General features: G+C 42.3%; 1 protein-coding gene across 1 annotated transcript in view; it reads left to right on the top strand.

Annotated features, from left to right (window-relative positions):
- aacs (acetoacetyl-CoA synthetase) overlaps positions 1-20545 on the top strand; it is a 35297-nt gene extending 14752 nt beyond the window's left edge. Inside the window, exons 11-18 of the mRNA XM_056420134.1 lie at positions 8498-8562; positions 12258-12380; positions 16113-16226; positions 17067-17192; positions 17364-17433; positions 17975-18033; positions 18334-18536; positions 18646-20545. Coding sequence (XP_056276109.1) covers positions 8498-8562; positions 12258-12380; positions 16113-16226; positions 17067-17192; positions 17364-17433; positions 17975-18033; positions 18334-18536; positions 18646-18783 — 898 coding nt within the window. The 3' untranslated portion in view covers positions 18784-20545. The remainder of the gene's footprint in view (positions 1-8497; positions 8563-12257; positions 12381-16112; positions 16227-17066; positions 17193-17363; positions 17434-17974; positions 18034-18333; positions 18537-18645) is intronic.
- The last annotated feature ends 1482 nt before the right edge of the window (positions 20546-22027 follow it).

Genomic DNA, 22027 nt, shown 5'->3' with positions numbered 1-22027 from the left:
AGGCGAGTTATGGGGAGAAAAAAATGACACAGATGGGGGGGGGGGGGGGTCTAGAGCCAAAATGCCTTGTTAAAGAACTTCCACTGCAGAACCTTCAGAGCAGGATCTGTTTGGAGATGACACAACTTTACCAGCTATTTGAATTACCAACATATTAGGATCTTCATATGATGATTGGCTCTCTGGTAAAATAACGACTGGAGTAGGATTGTCCTCATTTCTAATGCTGTATGGTTGATTAACAGCAGCAGTATTGTTTGGATTGTCTTTTTGTTTTTTTTGTCTCTCAACCTCGAGGCTCGTTTGCCCGAAAATAATTCAAACGAGGAAAATAAAGTGAACACGGTTATAAATGGCGTCGGCAATATTATACACTTAGAGGAATTCATCGTGGGGCTGTCGCTGTGACGGAACACATCCAACCTGTTAAACGGCTTGAAGATCTTTTCAACCAATTAAGTGCTGATGTTGCCACCTCCGTCACTTTTTCCAGATCCTAACGCGAAGCCGGAAAAAAACCTCTGGGGGAGGCTGACGTGATTTTTTTTTTTACATCCTTATCTTTTGAGTCGATGTTGGACATTTCTTTATCGGGAATAAATCTGTCGGAGCTCTAAGAGTCCTAAACTCGTATTGAGGCCTCCTCTGAAAATGCTACTTTTGTTGGTTAGTTGTGGAATTGTATCGTATTGTATTACCAGTTTAAAATTTCTTTTATAGATTGCACTTTCAAATATGAGAAAGAAGAGGTACTGTAACTTTTGCACAACACACTTTCTGTTTGTTGTAATGGATTATTGCTGATCGGCTGCCTTTTTGAGAAAAGGGAACACAAGGAAAGGTGAGGGGAAGCTCAAGCATGGGGAGGGTCCCAAAAGACTTTCTTGTTAGTGCTGCAGTCGTTTTCCATGCTCCACAACATCTGCTTTAGAGAGACTAACCAATGTGAGCCACTGGAGAGGAGAAGTCCTTAATGTATCATGTTACTTCCAGATATACACTACCGTTCAAAAGTTTGGGGTCACCCAGACAATTTCGTGTCTTCCATGAAAACTCACACTTTTATTTATCAAATGAATTGAACATTTCATAGAACATATAGTCAAGACATTGACAAGGTTAGAAATAATGATTAATATTTGAAGTAATAATTTTGTTCTACAAACTTCAAGCTCAAAGGAAGGCCAGTTGTATAGCTTATATCACCAGCATACCTGTTTTCAGCTGTGCTAACATAATTGCACGGGTTTTCTAATCAGACATTAGTCTTCTAAGGCGATTAGCAAACACAATGTACCATTAGAACACTGGAGTGATCGTTGATGGAAATGGGCCTCTATACACCTATGGAGATCTTTCATTAGAAACCAGACACTTCCACCTTGAATATTAATTTACCACATTAACAATGTATAGTGTATTTTTTTATTAATTTAATGTTTTCTTTATTGAAAAAACAGTGCTTTTCTTTGAAAAATAAAGACATTTCTCAGTGATCCCAAACTTTTGAACGGTAGTGTACCTTTTTTATTTCGAGAAAATCACATGTATGAAACAAGTTATCTCACAACTTCCCCTGCCCGTGTCAGGTGGGAGAGAGAGATTTATCGAGAGGGCCGTAGTGAAAAACGAAAGCGGCAGCATTCCTGGATAAAGCAAAGCAAAAGGTTACAGCATGTATACCTGTGACAGGTTCCACGTATTAACGGGACTTGGGAGGCTCCTCTGTTTCCTTGGAGGAGCGTCTTGTCTCTTCCAACTTTTGTTCATTGTGTGTCGAGCTGAGAAATAAGATCCCTGCTGTACTTTTGCACCAACTATAGAAATGTTGTCCCTTGCCAATACGACATTCCCAGTTACCCTCGTTGGAGGAGACGACTACGGATACGGTTCAGCAGATTGCATCTCGCCTGCTCAGTTACACTTTTAGAAACGTGGGCATAATCTTTTAAATAACCTCTCGTCTTCTTGCCGCATCTGAATGTTGTAACTCATCAAAGCTTTTACGAAGATTATTTATTCACAAACTAAACTACCTCCAGTGCTATGGAGGACTTAAAATGACTTAAAGGGTACCTGTTGAGATCGCGAATATGTAGCCAGATCAAAAGATAATGTGTTTCTAAAGGTTATTCATGCACTGACGGTCCAGTATTCAATAACAATACGTAGTTTAGGCTGTTCAAAGTCCCTCAACTCCGACAAGCTTCATTGCACTGGTGCTTGAATATGGCGCCGGTGGTGTGACGTCACATCGTTGAGAGATCGACAGCCAGCCACAGCGGATGTGTTCAGAAACCAATGTAAACAACGTCGAGCGCTCGCAAACAAATGCTGAGAACTTGATAATAATAAAGAAAACGGGCGAAATATGGACGATGAAAGATTGTCAGATTCAGCAACTGGATACTTGTTTGAACCTTTAAAAGCAGACTATCCCCATTTAGTGAATTGTGACAGCGATAGCGATGATTCTGATGAAGTTGATGCCGACGGACCGCCGGTCCAGATGCTTCACCGTGCGGACCGTGCACGCAAGTCGGCGGACGTTTAGTGCAGTTGTGGGAAATGTGTGCCACAAAAAACAGACAGAGTGCATTTGTTGTAAAGAACACGAACTTATGTCCGATGATATCGTGACATTAGACCTCATCTGCTTCACACAAAAGAGTGAGCTTGATAGCTACATCGCGCATAAGCCAGCGCTGGAGATGTCTTTCATTGATGCAATGATCGGCCGACATGTTCGGGGGCCTGCACCCGAGGGAGAACTGTCAAATCGGTAAGTTTGCCAGTTGTTTCATGTAGGCTAATTTGCGATCACCAGAGTTGGTGTGATTATTACTAATATTCTGAATATATTCACCTTTATTCTCCCATAAGCGAGAGGCCTAACATTTGCCTGCATACTATCGCCCATGATTATGATGATCCTTTAGCATAGACTAAGAAGCCCATACTTTATATAGCGGTCTCAGTAGGCCGCGCAACATGGAGGCCGCGGTATATCGAATAAGGCCGCGTCCGCTGCCCGTGTATCGTGGCATTAGCAGTATCGCCATTGATTTTGACCATATAGATTGTGTAATTCTTCGCTACGAATGTTTCACGATAGAGGGAAAGACATATTTGGTACACCTTTATAGCTCAGTTTGTTTGTTATAGGCTATCCGCTGTTTTGTCACAGCAAAAAGCTGTATAAATTTATTGCCATATTCTCAATATTAAGTCAGTATCAGTGTACCAATTTGTAGTGTATTTGTATAAAAAATAAAATAATAGTCTTGTGAGTCCGTTTATTATTTAGACAACCGAACGCCTTGCGCCATCTTGGCGTGAACTCCAGACATGAACTGGTTTGAGGCCACCGATCTATCCCAAGAAGCAACGCGTGTAGAAGTGGCTCCGGATTGGCTGAATTCCTTTCAACGACTCTACATCATAGTGACCTCTGACATGAGTAAATAACTGGCAATATGTCTGCGCACTGAAGCGTTCACGGACTCGGAATGTTGACAAAGACATTTAAAGCCTCGGGCTATGCGTGACTTGTTGACAATAGCGGCGGGGAAAATATGATTTATTTGATGCGCCTAATGGATGTAGCACGTTGTTGTTTTGGGCTACAGGTACCCTTTAAAGCCCCACTATGTAGTTTTTCCCTTTTAGCGCCCCCTTCAAGTTTTTAGGTATTTAACGTTTACTTCAGTGTCGTAAATACCCAGTTACGATAGATGCAGCCTCGCATACACTTGTATTGAGTTGGGATCATGTGTTGTCCTGTATTATAATATTATTATTATTATTATTTGTACGTGTCACGGGTTATAAAAGGTGACGAGGGGGAGGTGACGCGAGGTTTTTCTTGTTTGGAGCGCGCTGACAGGCGGCGGACTCAGAACGGCAGCAATCCGCCGCGCGCCTGTAGTCATTTCCTTTTGTTTTGGGGGACTGCAAATGTGGAGTACGTGTGATCGAATACAATATTGTTGACAACACCAAAAAGCTACATAAAAAAGCTACCCTTATACTGGAGCTGCGAGCGTGGAGTGGCACTTTATGACATTGCGTAATCACTGCCAGAAAGCAGGTCGAAGTACATCCGCCGGATGTATCGGGCGGCTCCAGAATCTTACATAGCGGAGTTATTTCCCCACAGACCCCCGATGGCAATAGTGGAGACACAAATCGTCATATTAAAAGTCATTCTAGCGGCACAATTTTTTTCAAGCTGTTATTTTAAGGTACAAAAGTTACATAGTGTTGCTTTAAGTATAAATAAATAAATGCATGAATAAATACAAGAATAAATAAATAAATGCTTAAATAAATGTATAAATAAATAAATACAGGAATAAATAAATAAATGCTTAAATAAATGTATAAATAAATAGATACAAGAATAAATGTATAAATACAGAAATAAATACAGAAATTAATAAATATAAGTTATAACTCAACAGGACATAATTAAATAAATGTATTTCTACATTTCTGTATTTCTTCATTTATTTATATCTCTATTTATGTGTCCACACGTATTTCTTCATTTATTTATGTGTGACATTTATGTGTCCGTATATTCAAATGAGCTGGGCGGTCCGAACCTCATTGTTGAACAGGATTGGTCAAGTCAGGGAGCAAGACAGAAGCAATCGATCCCTAGCACTTGGACCTGTAGACGAACAGTGTTTATTATGCATTCTTGTCTGTACATTCTAAATACTACTGTTGAGTCACGGAATGTAATTTAAGGATGTTTTCAGCCGAGAAGTTAGTAGTTTAAGCATGTTAATATTAATCTGATTTATTGAAGGGACCGTAATGTCTAGGTTCCGGCAAAACATCAGAAGAGACGGCACTTTGCCTGTGAGGAGACAGAGATATTGTGTCTGCAGCTCAAGGGCAGCTACACGCCTGACAGTATTCAACATTCACACTTGTTATCAGTATTTACACATACCAAGAGGGGCACACGGCCAACAGACAGCCCCCACCCGGGGGTACGAGGGATGGGATATGCACCTGTGACGAGATCTGGGTATAAAAGATGGAATCTTGATGTGCGTAAAGAAAAGTGTGGTTTTCGGGCCTCGACTTGCATGTTGAGGAGAGCTCCCCGTGGTTTGTACTTTGCTTTTGATCAGTGAATAAACGTCTCCAGAAAGGAGAGAACTACAGCAGACTCGTATTATTGTAGAAGCTCTTCCAGGCTGTCAATTCTGAATTACGTTACAAGCATCAAATCTGTGGTCGGTTTATCGAGATTCAGCCTAATAAGGATATGCGACGGAGATTTGAGGTCCTGCTCGCGGGACCTCTGAGCTCCGGGCGCCGGGCGCTCAGCGCGCTGTGTGGCCGCCAAGAGCAGCCTGATCTCGGCAGGACTTTTTGAAATGCTCCGCTGGCTCTGACGTCTCCGTAGCGGCTAAACATGAGATATAATTAGGTTTTGGAGGATCTAAAGAGCACAAAGAGTTTATTATTTATTAAAAGATAACGTTACGTCAATTTGACTGAGGGTTAAGATTCATAACTTCATATTGTAGCGACCCTGGATCAGGAAAGCTACGAGACATATAGTTATTACCGTTTATTCGTAGCCTACGCCAAACAACAGTGAACACCGCAACACATTCTACTCCACTGTAAAGTATTTTACAGTAATTAATTGGAGTAAATTCATGAGCAAGAACAGTTGATGTGATGACGTCACAAGACCAGAAAGACCGTCCTGCGTCCTCGAGAGTCTGGACTCCCAAGACCAGACTCACAAGACCAGACTCCAAAGACCAGACTCCAAAGGAACACGAGTCTGTACTCAGTGTACTTGGAATTGATAAACGGCTGAAGTCAAAAAGCTGTCTAGGCTAACTTCTGCTAACGGTTAGCTGAGCGAGCCAACTTCAGCTTCATGTGCCAGGCAGAAGTAGTAGAGCATAACACACCAGGTGCATCACACTCCTGTGACCAATCATGCTTTAGACAGAGGTTCGGACCGCCCCAGCTCATTTGAATATACGGACACGTAAATAAATGAAGAAATACGTGTGGACACGTAAATAGAGAAATACAGAAATGTAGAGATATATTTATTTAATGATGTCCTGTTGATTTATAACTTATATTTATTAATTCCTACATTTATTTATTTATTTATACATTTATTTATTTATTTAAGCATTTATTTATTTATTCCTATATTTATTCATGCATTTATTTATTTATTTATACTTAAGTCATTTTGAGTCCTCCATACAGTGCTACATGCAGCATATCCATTTACAGTTGAATCAGTCCCAGTGTCCTGTTTGTGAGTGGAAGAGGTCGTAAGAAATAAGTGTCATTTCCATAGTGTTGACAGGATAAGGAGGCCGTCTGTCATACTGAACAAGTCCTCTTGTATTAATGGCAGTGAATTTGGTATTTATTAATAATCCAACAAAGACACTTTTAACACCGAGTTAGAGTCTGTTCACGTTCATCTAAGAGAAGCCTAATTTGCATAATTCAAATGTGCAAATCGGTGAACGGTTACGCCATCACACAGTGGTTTTGAATTGTTCCTCTCTCGTTGGAGAGCAACGGTCCATTTTTTATATTACAATACTTTCCAGGGTGGAGGATAAGTGCGAGAGTACAGAAAACATGCACACGCGCATAGAGGCACATTAACGCGGCGGCGGCTCCGAGGCCGCCCTCGTGTCTGATTGGCTTCGAGTGTCTCTTATTGGCTCTGCGGCTTCCAGCGACATGCCTCCCGTGAAACGGACACGCGTGCATTAACACGGGCGGGCGTTCACCAACGGGGACTCACAGCGACTCCTCCGCCCTCCATCCTAAACGCCCAATTAGCAGCCACACCTGGCCACCTGCCTCCAATCAAAATAGGCTGACCCTTTCCAGTGAAACAACTCGATAGGATGGGGGGAGGGGGGGGGGGTCAGAACTGATGGATTGAACGGAGATGGACTGTGTGTGAGGGCAGGTGATGCATGTTTTTATGTATGTGTGTCATCCGCCTTATCCGATGGCTGTAAGAACAGGAGTAGACTATATTTATACAGCTTTTACGAAATATAGACATACCGTGTGTGTGTACCGTCTTAAATGAGGATGCCGATGGAGACGGGAACACGGCCGTCGACGCGGGAAGACTTTAAAAGGCCTTTTTTTTCAGAATTAAAAGTGCAGGGGAACACCGGCGTGACGTTTTGTCACTTCTTGCTTTCCAGACGTTATCCAGCTGTTGTCAGGAACACTTGCATTCACCCAGAAGAAAGCGAGCGTCCGACATCATTGCATTCGAGGGTTGTTGCGCGCGGACATCCGGTCAATACAGTCTCCTCTGAACTAATCTTTTACAAAGAAGACATTGTATCCGCTCAAGCTACACTGACCGTTATTGTGTTTGACTCTTTCTCTCTTGTTTGTTCTCTTGAAAGTCAATTCCCAATCAGTTGTTTTTCTTATCTCGCCACGGAGGCTTGACTGAGCACACCAGCTCTGTTTCAGCGTCACCTTGCTTCTCATTTGCACAGTGACACGCTCTCTTCTCACGGGAGCTTCCCAGTACAACCCGGCGACTGCGCAGCTCCACTGGAGCAGATGGGATTAAGGAATAACGCTGTTCAACTTTTGGCCTTTTAAAAATATATTTCACATGCAGCACACAGCCATTGAGATGATGCCTCGCCCTGGATAGATTCAGGGCAACAAATGGAGCATAGTCAGTTCAGGCTGAGCGTTGGTGTCATGCTGGCTTCAGGTCATTCCATGCTTCCCCACCAGTGTCTTACTCAGCAGCTGAAAAGTAACCATCCAATCATATTTATACAAGTGTATAAACCCTTTATAACACTTCTCACTATTACTCTGCCATTACAGGCACGTTGCTCTCTCAGCTCGCTCCACCACCCAACTTTACAATACAGCCTTTGATATTGTCAACCTAAAGTCTCATGTTCATGTATGTTTATGTTTATTAAAGTCTTACATTTTACTAAAATGGAGCAGGCTCTAATGTGACATCACATCCTCTGCCACAAGCCGTGTGTGAGAGGCAGACGACATATTATTCCACCTGTATTTGGTCAGTGCCGTGATAACGTCGGTAAAAGATCCTGACGTCACGCGGTCCGTCCATCCACTTCCACAGCAAGATATCTAAAAAATGATCGTCCAGATTGCCATGAAATTTGGCACTAATATTCTTGCCACCCAAGAGGATGATTCATATTGTTTGCTAATTTGGTTCGGCTGTTAAAAAGTGTCTGCTGTCACAATGCAGAGCACATCACATGCATGTAGGAGGGCTTTTGCAATGACTGTCATTGTTGGCAGCTCTGACGCAAATTATCTTTTTTCACAAAATAATAAACAGTTTTGTTTTTTTTATTATTAAAAGAACGCTTCGCCGATCCTTCATATTGGGATGCTTGGAAAAATAATTTCCGCCTTTTTCTTCTGCCTTTGTCCATGTTTTTCTCCTCTGCAGCATCACGATCTTAGGCACCGGTGCCAAGTGGCTGTCTGTGCTGCAGGAGAGGAACCTGAAGCCCGGTGAGTTGTGTTCCCGGACACACACACGTCTACACACCTACACATCTACACGTCTACACACCTACACACCTGGACGCACATAGATAACAAGCAGAAACCCGGAGAGAAATTAAGTCACTGACACACACACACACACACACACACACACACACACACACACACACACAGAGTGTGGCTAACCAGCCACGTGAAGCTAATGTACGGGCCAATGTGTTGCTGATTAGCTTATCCGTGAACCCATGGACCTGACATACATACATCCATACATATAAATATATATATGTATGTGTGTGTGTGTGTATATATATATATATATATATATATACATGTGTATATATACATGTTTGTATATATACAGATGTTTTTTTTTTAGAAAAGGAAATATAAAAAGAATTTTGAGCAATTTTAAAAAGATAAAAAGCTAGCTTTATTTCAAATTTGAAAGAATCCAGAAGATCAGATATTTTTGTTTTTTTAATTGCATTACAGAAAATAAAGAACTTTATCACAATATTCTAATTTTCTGAGACAGTCCTGTATATATTAGGGCTGTGAAACGATTAAAATTTTTAATCTGATTAATCACAGGTTTTTGTGGATTAATCATGATTAATCACATATTACCGATATTCTCGGTATATTTTGTGAGAACATAGAGATTGATGACAAAAGACGGATATATACATTTATACATTCTTCTATACAATGGTGCTGCAACTCAGCAGTTATTTAGCAGTTTTCTTCCATATGGAACATTAATACATCTTCATCCTAAACAGAATGTTTAACCCTCCTGTTACCTTCGGGTCAATTTGACCCCATTCAATGTTTAATGTCGGTGTTCTTTGGGGTCAATTTGACCCCAGGCTGTTTTTCACTGTGTCAAACATATCAGAAATATCAACTTTTTTATTTATTTAAAGGGCTATTTAGGTAGTCAACAAACATAAAGTACCTCACACTTAAACTTGGGAAGCAATATTAATTCTAATAATTTTCTGGAGGTTTTAATTGCTGGGGTCAAATTGACCCCGAGGGTAAAATATGTTCGTAAATGTAAAGGTAACAGGAGGGTTAAACAGAGCATTTTTCTCTTGTTTGTCAACCATTAACTCCACCATGATACAATCTAAAGGTGGACAGATTGACAAGTTACTTTTTTTTTGCTCGGTCCCGATGCGCGCACGGAGCTCTGTGGCGCGAGACGGAGATCGATAAGTGTTAACGCAACGCGAAGAGACAGAAATGACATGCTGCTGTGGAGATACGATCAACAACAGACGTTTAGTTTAATAAAAGAACAAAGACGTGCTATAAAGAACATGTCAGGGGCGGGCCAATCTTTTAATGTCATGCGATCTACCAACACTACGCCGCGATCGACTGGCAGGTCGCGATCGACGTGTTGAGACCCTGATCTACAGGAAGTAGAAGTCGTAACAAGGTTTCCGTAGGTGAACCTGCGGAAGGATCATTACCGATGAACAGACCGTCTGCATGAGAGCGGACAGAGTTCAGATTGAAGTGGTGTATTGGAAGCTCATTTTGCAAGTGACTTTTTTTTCGTCCCGACGACCAACAACAGACAGATTGGAAGCTCATTCTGCGCATGCGTTAAATGCGTAAAAAAAAAATAACTAGTTAAACCTGTAATTGAATTAACTGAGTTAACTCGTTATTTTTCACAGCACTAATATATATATACATACACACATACATAAGTGTGTGTATATATGTATATATATATATATGTATATATATATATACACATGTGTAAATATGTATATATATAAATGTGTATATATGTATATGTGGGGATGTATGTGTATATATATATATATATGTGTGTAAATATGTGTATATATATTTGTATGTGTTAATAATATATATATATATGTAGATACACAGTGTGTATGTATTTACTTATGTATGTATATGTATATACATATATATGTGTATATGTATGTATATATATATATATTATATAAACACATATCTGCTATCTGAGTATGGAACGTGGAATCTTAAGAGCAGATGGACACAATAATCATTATACTTTGACTGCATGAATCCACAGTTTGCCCTGTGTTCTGGTGTTTGACACTGAACTGAATGGATAAAAGTGCTTTTGTGATAATTCATACGAGTCATGGATAGGACCAACTAATTGCTTTGAGTGTCACTGCCCTCCAGAGAGGGAACCAGGTCTCTGCACATAATCAGAGTTATTAGCCTCCCTGCTAACCTTCAGACGGGACGTTCTCTCCTCGGTTTCTGTCACAAAAATAAGTCTCTTTAAGAGTGCATGCTAAAATTATTGCTGCTTTGCTATGCTTTTGTGCAAAGGTACACACGGTACTGTAATGGAACAAAGCACAAGGTGTTTTTGGAATGATTGTTGGCTCCACCCCTCAATTTGGTGTAAATTGTGATGACATTTCTACTTTTATACCTGGTTCACACTTATGACAATGCAGCTCTTTTAGTGGGTGAAACACAAAGAAATACCACTTATATTGAATTACATAAGCTGGCATTCATCACACCTTTGGCTCCTCTGTTTCTCACCTTCTTTGTGTGCTCTTTGTCATCCCTTCATCTAAACTCTCAAATGATCCTCCTGTTCTTCTCATTGTCATGTAAATTACCACTTAGGACTAATTCAAAAGGGTTAGCTATTTCTTACTTGTCCTTACAATTCCTTACTTTCTACATTCCAATTCTCCTCTCCTCTCCTATCCGCTCCTCTCCTCTACACTCCTCTCCTCTACACTCATCTCCTAACCTCTCCTCTCCTTTCCTCTACACTCCTATACACTCCTCTCCTAAATTAGCACTTACCAATGTTTATTGCATAAACTGTTGCTGTGTGTCTCAGTTCCCAGTGCGCCGTTCTAATCGCCACACATCTTTATTCATGGCGCCTCCTTTGTGCGTCTGTCTGTCTGCAACTTTATAAATGAAGCGCACACATTCCCAATTTTATGGCTAAACCGGAAGACACCAAACACAAAATGTGTCTCTGTCTCTCTCTGCTACATCCCCTTCAGTCAGCCAGCCACTTGATCCGTGTGTGTGTGTGTGTGTGTGTGTGTGTCTCCAGTGGGCTTGGAAGGGTAGGGGGAGCTTCTTCACTAGCTGCCCCAGCGGAGGGGCCCTTTTCCCTGGGCTGACATTTGGACCGGACACCTGGAGGCATGGTGGGGGGTAGCAAGAGGACCCACTGTGTCTGAGCATGTGTGTGTGTGTGTTTATGGGGGTGAGGGTCGTTGGCTGGAAGCTTATTAGTTTGCAGGGTGCTGGTGGCTTGTGGATTGGGCATATGTGTGTGATAGAGCGCATGCATGCATGGACCTTGGGGACGGAGATTAAGAGTGTGTGTGTGTGTGTGTGTGTATGAGTGTGTATGGTATTACATGCAAGCTTGTGTGCTGTGTCACATCAGTGTGTCAAACTGCTTTAACACAACAGGAGGGGTGCATGGAGCCACAGCTGTGCACAGGTTGAAAGTGTGTGTGTGTGTGTCTGTGATAATTTTCTATTTCATTTAAAACTGAATAAAGAAACTGACAATGTGAACTGAACTTGACAATTTTCAATAATTGATGCTCAAAAGGTTCCCATGATGTTTTCTAATATGCAGTCATCTATACTATGTTTGTATTCATCCGTTTGTCCTCTCTCCTTCTCCCCAGTGGAAACACACAACCTCCAGTCTCTGCACACCATCCTGTCCACCGGATCTCCTCTCAAGCCTCAGAGCTACGACTACGTCTACCGCTGCATCAAGAGCAACGTGCTGCTGGGCTCCATCTCAGGTGACTCACACACACTCATTACTGTCTTAACCCTTGTGTTGCCTTAGGGTCATTTTGACCCGAATCAATATTACACCCTCCCCCCGCCTTTGGGTCATTTTGACCCGATTCAATGTTTCACCCTCCTGTTACCTTTATATTTACTAACATATTTTACCCTTTGGGTTCAATTTGACGCCAGCAATTAAAACCTCCAGAAAATTATTAGAATTAATATTGTTTTCCAAGTTTAAGTGTGAGGCACTTTATGTTTGTTTGTTGACTACCGAAAGAACACCGACATTAAACATTGAATGGGGTCAAATTAATCCTAAGGCGGGGAGAGGGTGTAATATTGATTCGGGTCAAAATGACCCGAAGGCAACACAAGGGTTAAGGCTCTAGGGTGACAAAAAAATAGTGGCAGCTTTTCCAGATTCTATTAGTGTGTACTCCATTAACAATGACAGCTACACACACACAAATGCAAAATAGAGCGGCAAAGCATTTGTGACACAAAAGGACTGACGGACACAAAGGCAGTTGGAACAAAATAAATTGCATAGAAGTGTACGTTTCCCTCCCCACCCACAGCGCCACCACACACACATACACACACACACACAGGTCCTCTCAGCCCATTGTTATGTTGACAGGACGGTAGAATGCTATCTGTCTCTCTTTGCGAGTCCTGAAACGTTTAACATTTAGCACAGCCCGGCTGACGGACGTATTGTGGACACACACACACTCACACACACTCACACACACTCACACACACTCACACACTGAGTAGCAGCTTGGGAGTGTCACAGACACACGGACTAACGGTCGCTATGCACCCACTGTGAATGACAACCCTGGTGGGGAAAGCACACAGCCACAGACGCATGCGTACACAAACTCACACACACAGTCATGCAGGCAGAAGGACGGGACTCAATAGCGTCCCCTGAAATGTCGCCCACAAGGCAGAAATCTGTATTTACACTTCTGTATCTATGGTATTCATTTAGTTTTTGCATGTCTCTGCACAGACTTTGTACTTGTGTGTCTCATGCTGACGGCCTTTGTCGTAATCAAGTGGTTATGTCAATATTAATGGCTTATCGCTCCGTCATTCCCTCATTCTCTACATATTAAATGCTCAATATTTCACTCTATAATTAATTCAAAACACGATTTCAGACAATCATCTTCACTTTGCATCATCGCTGAGAGGTGCAGTCCGTTAAAAGGTAGCCACGCCCTCAAGCATATCCTGCATAATCGGCTATTTTACTCTTAATGGGAACACAATTTACAAAATGACCCTTCTGGATTAAAGTGGTCTTGAATCTGGCGATTGAGACCATAAACTCATGTTTACAATGTTTACTGAGGTATTAAATCAAGAGAGAAGTATTATAATGTTCTCGTAAACTTCTATATAAACATACTTCTTTTTGCAGGATGAGCCCCCCCCCCCCGCTGACCATTACCATTAATATAGGTTTAAGGCACTTCCCCTTGGCTTTGCTTTGCATAACCAGAGGGTTGTAAGCATTTATCACAGTTTCCTGGTTTAAATTGGACTCTTCTTACCACCCACAATTTGGGCTTCAATTGTACCTTCAAATGTATCATTATGATAGAAAGGATTTCCAAAACGATAAAATTGAGGCACAAGTTGTAACGCATTGAAATTATCCTTTTTAAGAAGAGTAATTATTTAAATTCTGTGTTGTGGACCGTGTGTCCGTGTGAATGCTCTTCAGAACAGCAGGTCCTGCTCCATCAGTCTCCTAGTCGCCAAGGGCAACAGCCAGGCTCCAGCTCTGTTGGCTGCCAACCAACCTAACCTTGACCCCCAAGTTCAACACTCTGTGTGTGTGTGTGTGTGTGTGTGTGTGTTTAGGATTTATCACAGCATATGGGGCTGACTGGTGGTCATGGTGGCATATGTGTTAGGCCCCCTTTGCCTTTTTCACCCTCCATGACTGTGTGTGTGTGTGTGTGTGAGGGGGGGTCTGTGTGTGTGTTATCCTGTCAGCAGGGATGTCAGACCCCCGTCGTGCCTCATTGGGGTACTTTAACACTTTCACTGCTGGATTTCCTCCATCCTAATATACCTCCGCCCGACATCCCATATGTCACTCCTCTACTCTTTTTTTCTCCTTTCTCTCCTCTTCTCAGGAAGAGAAGGACAAGTTAAATACCCCTCAGCTTTTGTTTTAATTTTTTCGTCTGGTTTGAGTTTACCGTGTGTGAACACATATTGAATGTGTGTCTTTTAAAGTCTTCCTGGAGCTTTGAGTACGTGTACTCTTTTAAAAATTCCCGTTTTTAATCCTTGAGTCCATGCGTTGGTTAACTGTTTTTTTTCTCTCACAGTTGGGGGCTATGTGACCCCAAACTGTGTCAGAGGGCGTTCAAAGTAGTCTCACCGACAACTATGAAACCAGACTTGCACATACACACATGCACACGAATACATACACACAAAGCGGGGAGTTAAAACAAATAAAATCTGTTTCTTCACTGTTCAGAGTAGTCGGTTCTGTTGGAAGCATGAGATCAGTGTGGCAAGTTACCCTCTTGTGTATCTACACACACGATACACACACCCACACTAGATATCTGACGATGGGAGGCTTCCTAAGAAAGCTGCAGCGGTTTTTGCCTTAAAATATTTGCGTGTATGTGTGTGGGAACCCACCCATTAAAATGAGTGTAATAATACAATAATTGCGTATCTTTCCACTTTAAAGCCAATTAAAGCCTAATATATATATATAGAGAGAGAGCGAGAGAGAGAGAGAGAGAACACAGGATGGATACAGAGAAGAAAGGAAACAAGGAGTTAGAGTTGGAACAATTGGAAGGGCGATGAATAGAAGGTGTCAGAAATGGTGGATGATTGGAAGGTAGAAAGAGATGAATGGATGGTGTGTGTGTTCATGTTCTGCAACCAACAGTGTAGAACTCCTATATAGGTCAATGGAGGTGGAGCAGGGACTGTCAGTGTGTGTTGTCATGATGTAATTGATAGCAATACTCAGACCTGTTCAGTCATGTCTCTCTTGGCTGGTCCCTGTGATGCTTTACCTTATTCACCAGGTTATAAACAATCTACGCAATTTGTGTCCGATTTCTTTGGGTTAGATTGCTATAACTTCAGCTTTATTAAACTTTAATTTACCTTTTTTTGCCACTAAGGTACATAACACAACCTTTATACATATAATTACCATGTTAGTGCGAAAAGGGTTAGTTTTGGATTCATCATTTAAGTTATTAATCAAGCTAATATGCCAAATGTTTGTCGGTTAAAACCTTTAAAACGTGTGTGATGATCCTGGTTTTCATCCACCAATTGAAGACTCAGTGGTTCAATCAGCAGCTTTGTAATCACAAGTTGTTCCTGATGGTTCGGCATCGCAATGATGTGAGTGGGTGAATGAGATCAATTGTAAGGCACTTTGGATAAGAGTACTATGTAAATACAACCTGTTTATAATATATAATTGTGTCGTGTTGTTTTCACCAGCTAATTGTAACTGTGTCTGCAGTCCAGTGCTGGTTTTGTAAACGGCTTCGGCTGGAAAAGATGTGAATGAGTGTTTCACCCCCACCACCACCTTTAAATCCAAAACAATCAGCTAAAAGAGACCAACAAGCTCTGTAAAGGTGTCGAGTTGTTTTTATCAACCAACTAAATCTCCCCTGTGTCTGTCCCCCCCCCCCCCCCCCCCGGAATGTTTTTCGGCTCAGGCGGCACTGACATCGTGTCCTGCTTCATGGGTCAGAACCCAACAGTTCCTGTGTATCGGGGTGAGATCCAGACGAGAAACCTCGGCATTGCTGTGGAAGCCTGGAGCCTTGATGGTAAGAGAGAGAGAGAGAGAGAAAGAAAGAGAGAACGAGACTGTGTGTGTGTGTGTGTGTGTGTGCGTGTGTGTTGCTTATCAATGTAATACCGTTGCTTTTTCTCTCCATTCAGCCAAAACAATCTTCATTACATTGCCAAGAGAGTGCAGGGGGTCATGTCGAGTAGACGACGTAGAGGAAGTTGCTGGTCTGAATCCTAGGAGTGACTGGCAAAATGTTTGTAAACTACTGCGATGCCCTTGAGCAAACCTCCCATCTGCTTCTGAAGCTGCTTCGTAGCTACCGGAAGCAGAATGCGGTGATGCTTGGTTACTTCCATATGTCGATGCACCAGGATGCATTGGCATCCATTCAAAGCTAGCCAGTGCTGTAGAGAGTAATTAGTGAACTCTCCCTGAGTAAATACAGGCATCAACTGAGGGGAGATATATACTTTTTCATGAACGATCGGAACCGAAACGAGAGGTGTTTACCTCGCTGTGAGTCTTCTTCGCCCCGTATGTTTTCCTCATTGATTTGAGTCCCTTGTTCCCCAGCTCCCGGTGCCAGCTGCAGGCTGTACTGGCGCGTCTCCACCACCTCAAAGGAGAGTGGATCGAGTGATAATTTAAAAGTAGTTTTGTGAGAAGAGTTTGGGGATTATTTGAGTCGCTATCTGAGCCTCTAACACCCTCCTAAGGGAGGAGGAGATGTCTGTGTGAAAGCACACAGTAAAAAGTGTATCGGGTGGGATATGTTACCAGGTGACTTTGTGTTTGTGTTAATGTGTGTGTGTGTGTGTGTTTCCGGAGCCTCTAACTTTTTATTTTTTGTTCTTGTTCATGTGTGTGTGGACAGGTAAGCCCGTCTGGGGAGAGAGCGGGGAGCTCGTCTGCTTGAAACCGATCCCCTGCCAGCCAACACACTTCTGGAATGACGAAAACGGGAGCAAATACCACAAAGCGTACTTTTCCACATATCCTGGTAAGCACCGAAACATCTCACGGATACACAAACCGACATACTGTCTACATACAAATAACATCTTTTATTACATGATTACACTGAACATTTTTTCTTCTTCTTCATTTCATTGTTTCAATTGTGGTTTAATGGTTCAACATTTGTTTTTAATGTTTATTTATTTCCGTCTAGGGGTGTGGGCTCACGGAGATTACTGCAAAATCAACCCAAAGACGGGAGGCGTCGTCATGCTGGGCAGAAGGTCAGCGTTTAGAAAACAATGCGTTATCACATCAGGTCTTAAAGGTGCAGTGTGTAGGCGGTTAGGGGGATCGATTAGCAGAAATATAAAATAGTGTCATTTGTTGTGTTATTGTTACCTTATAGAATGAGCTGTTTATACCTACAAGGGGAGCGGGTCCGCCATGTTTCTACAGTAGCCTGGGACGGATCTAGATACTGTCGTTATTGTGTTTTTGCGTCTGCCGCCATAATTCTCCTCCACACTTGACGTTTCATCGGTCAATCTGCAACCTTACTGCTGCAGGCCACCAAACCCCGCTCACCTGACCAGATAAACTCAACACACATGGAGATATTCATGAAAGGAAACAAGTAATTTGTCAAACACATCGTCTCCATATAGCATGAAGAAATAAAGAATCCCGAACTTCTAGAAACTCATCTTGTCTCTGTATGCTCGTAGATTTCTTTTCTTTTCTTCGTGTGTGGCAAGACAGCTTCTCAAAGACGGAACCAAAAGAGTTTTTTGGGGGATCTTGAACTTGTTGTTTGTTCTGCAGCGACGGCACATTGAACCCCAACGGAGTCCGATTTGGCAGCTCGGAGATCTACAACATTGGTGAGTCTTGAACGCTACAGGTGGAGGAGCCGGCTGGTGGGTGTAAGACGGGATGAAAGGATGTGGAAAAGGAACAGCATTTCAGATGCAGACAAAGTCCCCTTTGTGTTGCTAGTAAGAAGATATTCTATCCTATTTTTAGGTTTGTTCACTTATTTTTGTAGCCAACATGATGTCGTAGAAGCACAATTTCTTCTGATTGTCGACTGGGTTTTTTCTCTGTTGTCGCCAATTTTCTCTTAAAACGCTCCATCCTGTGTCTTCCACTCTACCCTTTTTCCGTTGCTCCCCTCTTTGCAGTGGAGGCGTTCGAGGAAGTGACGGACAGCCTTTGCGTGCCTCAGTACAACGCCGAGGGGGAAGAGCGAGTCATTTTGTTCCTGAAGATGGCGCCCGGTCGGCCCTTCTGTCCGGAGCTGGTGGCGAAGATAAAAGGAGCCATTAGGAAAGCTCTGTCTGCCAAACACATCCCGTCTCTGATGCTGGAGACCAGTGACATTCCAGTAAGAGACATATGAATACCATTCAGATGTGAATACACCCGTCACATGATCCTGCCAAGTGTAAAAAGTCAGTTCTGGCTTGAATGACAGCTCCTCCCCTCCCCCGCAGTACACCATCAGCGGTAAGAAGGTGGAGGTGGCTGTGAAACAGGTGCTCGCTGGACGGGAGGTGGCACAGAGAGGAGCGTTCTCCAACCCCGACTCACTGGACCTCTACAAGAACATTCCGGAGCTGCAAAACTTTTGAAGAGGAGCTGCCAAGGAGAGCCCACCGGACGCGATGTTTGCAATGAACTCCATTCAAATTTACAGGAACGAGGAAATACGCACTGGGATAGTTTACAGAGGCACCTTGAGCTTTGTAGAAGGCGTCAAAAGGTTACGTCAAAAAAATAAAATGGGACCAATAATATGTCAAAATGATGTCAAGTGATAGAGCAGCTGCTCTTAGTTTACCATGTTCATGTAACTGGATTCATCTTGTGGGTGCTGTGCACATCCGTGTATAACACGATGTGCACAGCACCTCTTGGGTCTGAGCTCCTGCTCTGAAGCCACCAATAATGGAGAATTGTAATTTATCGTCACTTCGCCGTGGCGCCACGTTGTGAGAGTATCAGCCGCTGAAGGACCCGGTCCCCGTGTCCGCGGCTGTCACCCCAGTGGTGGTTCAGAGTGGGTTCCCAGCCTCAACAGACACCTGGGGATCAACACCTCCGCTTCAGCTCACATCACCATCATCATTGCTATGTGGTGCGTACTGCTTTATCAAATGTGTGTATATATGAATATATATATATATTTTGGATTGTGACATTTTATGAGTATAATTATGCCTCTGAAGATAGTGACCCTAACCTGATGAGCGAGTCTCAGATTTTAGAGGATGTAGTTTAAATCAATAAACTAGAGGTTTCCATATAAAACTCAACTTTCTGAACTTTGCCCAACCTCAACAAGTACTTTTGGGGTTTTCCATGTTCAAACCCTGTCAATGATTTGACTTTGTAACAACCGACTGTTTCATTCCGCCCAAGACATTAAGGTATGTGCTAATGAAGCTCTACAGCTGAACGTGAAGAAGTCCCATTGGCCCTCATGTCAAGGTCAAGTCAGCCAAGGTCAAGTGTGATCTGGAAGTGAGCAACGGTTTATTTCACCAAAAAGGCCTCTCTGTTCCGTATATCTATGTTCCATGTTTGTCATAACTAACAACGATGTGTTTTCCTAATAACTACAGTGCAGCTGGTAAAGCTGCATTATGAATAAAAAAGTCCTTCATGGTGAATTCATGCGATTGAAGATGAATGCACTGGCTTTGGTCATTTCATTTCCTGTTGGGGGCATTTGATCTTTGGAGGAAAATTAAGCTGTAGGAAACATTTTATACTGATCCAGGGGTAACATATATTTTTTTCTTATTTCAGTCTTGTAACTTTTTAAAAAAACATATTAAAAGGTACGAATGTAAATGAATCAACTGGGAAAGTCTGCAGTTCATCTTTAATGTCATATTCATATATTTAAAGGTACCCTGTGGTATATTTGACCACTTGCAGCTCTGTGATGCAACATGTTGATGATTGCATGAGTATGCAGGTGACTGGATGCATATTCTTTCCAATGGTGTCACTATTCCACTCATTGGCATTGATTATTTTTTAATTTTATAGGCCTCAAGGATGCATCTAAAAATGCTTTTGGGTATGAAGACTAGAACATTCCACGGAGTATCTTTTCAGGCTCTTTCTTCTAGAGACGGATCATACTGTTCACTGAGCACTTTAGTTCTGTCTACTGTGTGTGGTCTTCATGAAATCTGGATGAAATGTCAGATCTAGTTTCGCTCTGTGGTATGCATGCAGGTCAGGCAGTTGTTCTTCTAAGATAATGCTGGGTGTGTCACATGTAAATAACTTAATTGTATTCGGTTCTTTCATGTGCCTTTAGGGAATCTACAGTGTAATTTGTACCTATTTTGGTGTTTCGATAAAGTTCATTGAATCGGATGTGCATGTGTCTTTTACTCCAGTCCATTATTTGCTCTCCCTCACAACATCTCTCATTTGCAAATTCACTCCCTCCAGGAAAATGTCTGTGCACGTGCACAGACATTATGGGGGGCAGGTGCTCAAACCCCAAAAAAGTGCACCCATTGCCAAAAATCTTGTATGACAGAGTTGAAACATAAGCAGCATTACACTAATTATGCGGTCCTCGACCTGCGTTTCCTCTTGGCAGGATTAGACAGCGAGCTTACATTTTCCTTATGAAAAAATATGAATTATTACATGGCAACGACAGTACAAGAGTTCTGATTGGCTAACGGGTAAAAAAATAAATGCCCCGTCAGATATCAAAAAACATTTGGAGGGAATTGATGACAGAGAAAGTAATTTGTATTAAATACTGATGAATGAGGAGAAAATGTGTCTCCAGAAAAAGGGGCAGTTTTCTGATCCAGGGCAAAAGGGCAGGTGGGGTCTTTCTGCGCACGTGCCTGTTTTAATTTAACAAAGGTTGGCGTTCACATGACATAAAAACAGTTTGGACAGAAATTTGCTCGATGAAAACATGAACATAAAACATGAAGAACGTACCTCACAGGCTGCACACTACCGAGAGGGAATGGGTCCACTTAGAAATACTAATCTTGCACTTACTTACACTTCTTACGAATATTAACGCGCATGTCCTTTTGAGATGGTCGCAATCAAATGCGTCCCAGCGCAACATTGGACGCAACAATAATTCCCATCAAATGCAAATAAAAACAAAACTAATATTCAACTTAACGAGTTGTACAATTAATATGCAACACAACTTATTATAAATGACATAAATAATATTTATGGCAGTTAAATGCACATTCACACCATGCTGATCCTTGTCTCTTTCTTCGGATTCACTGGGAGACCCTTCATTCACTGGGAGACCCTTCACTGGGAGACCCATCATACACTGGGAGACCCTTCACTGGGAGACCCTTCATTCACTGGGAGACCCTTCACACACTGGGAGACCATTCACTGGGAGACCCTTCATTCCAGTCTCCAAAAGAAGCCATCGTCATAGTGTCACTAAATCAATTGTCCTGTAGTCGCCATGCACAGGCTGCATGTGGGCCTGCAACGCCCTTTGAGAGCCAGTGTGTGTGTGTGATATGTTTTGGTGAGTGCATCGAAGCCTGTCATTTTGACAGACATCTACTTTGAGAATAAACTTGGCAGTTTTTTAACCCCCCCCCCCCCCCCCCCACACACACACACACCTGTAACCTTTCTAGGTGTGAACGCTCAGACCTGACAGCCAGCCAAACGTCCAAAACTTAACCGTGAGGAAAATATGAAAATAGAAAAGGCGAGATTTGGTTATTATCCAGGTCCTCACTAATCTAGCTTGTGCGAGTGTTTGATTTATTTCCACCTTGAGTCATTTCAAACATGAGAAAAACGTTTTGTTGGCATGCTGTCAGTCTGTAGAGGAGAGAG

The sequence above is a fragment of the Pseudoliparis swirei genome, chromosome 7 (genome assembly GCF_029220125.1).
Source record: "Pseudoliparis swirei isolate HS2019 ecotype Mariana Trench chromosome 7, NWPU_hadal_v1, whole genome shotgun sequence".
In the NCBI taxonomy this organism is placed as follows: Eukaryota; Metazoa; Chordata; class Actinopteri; order Perciformes; family Liparidae; genus Pseudoliparis; species Pseudoliparis swirei.
This window is presented reverse-complemented; position numbering and strand designations above follow the sequence as displayed.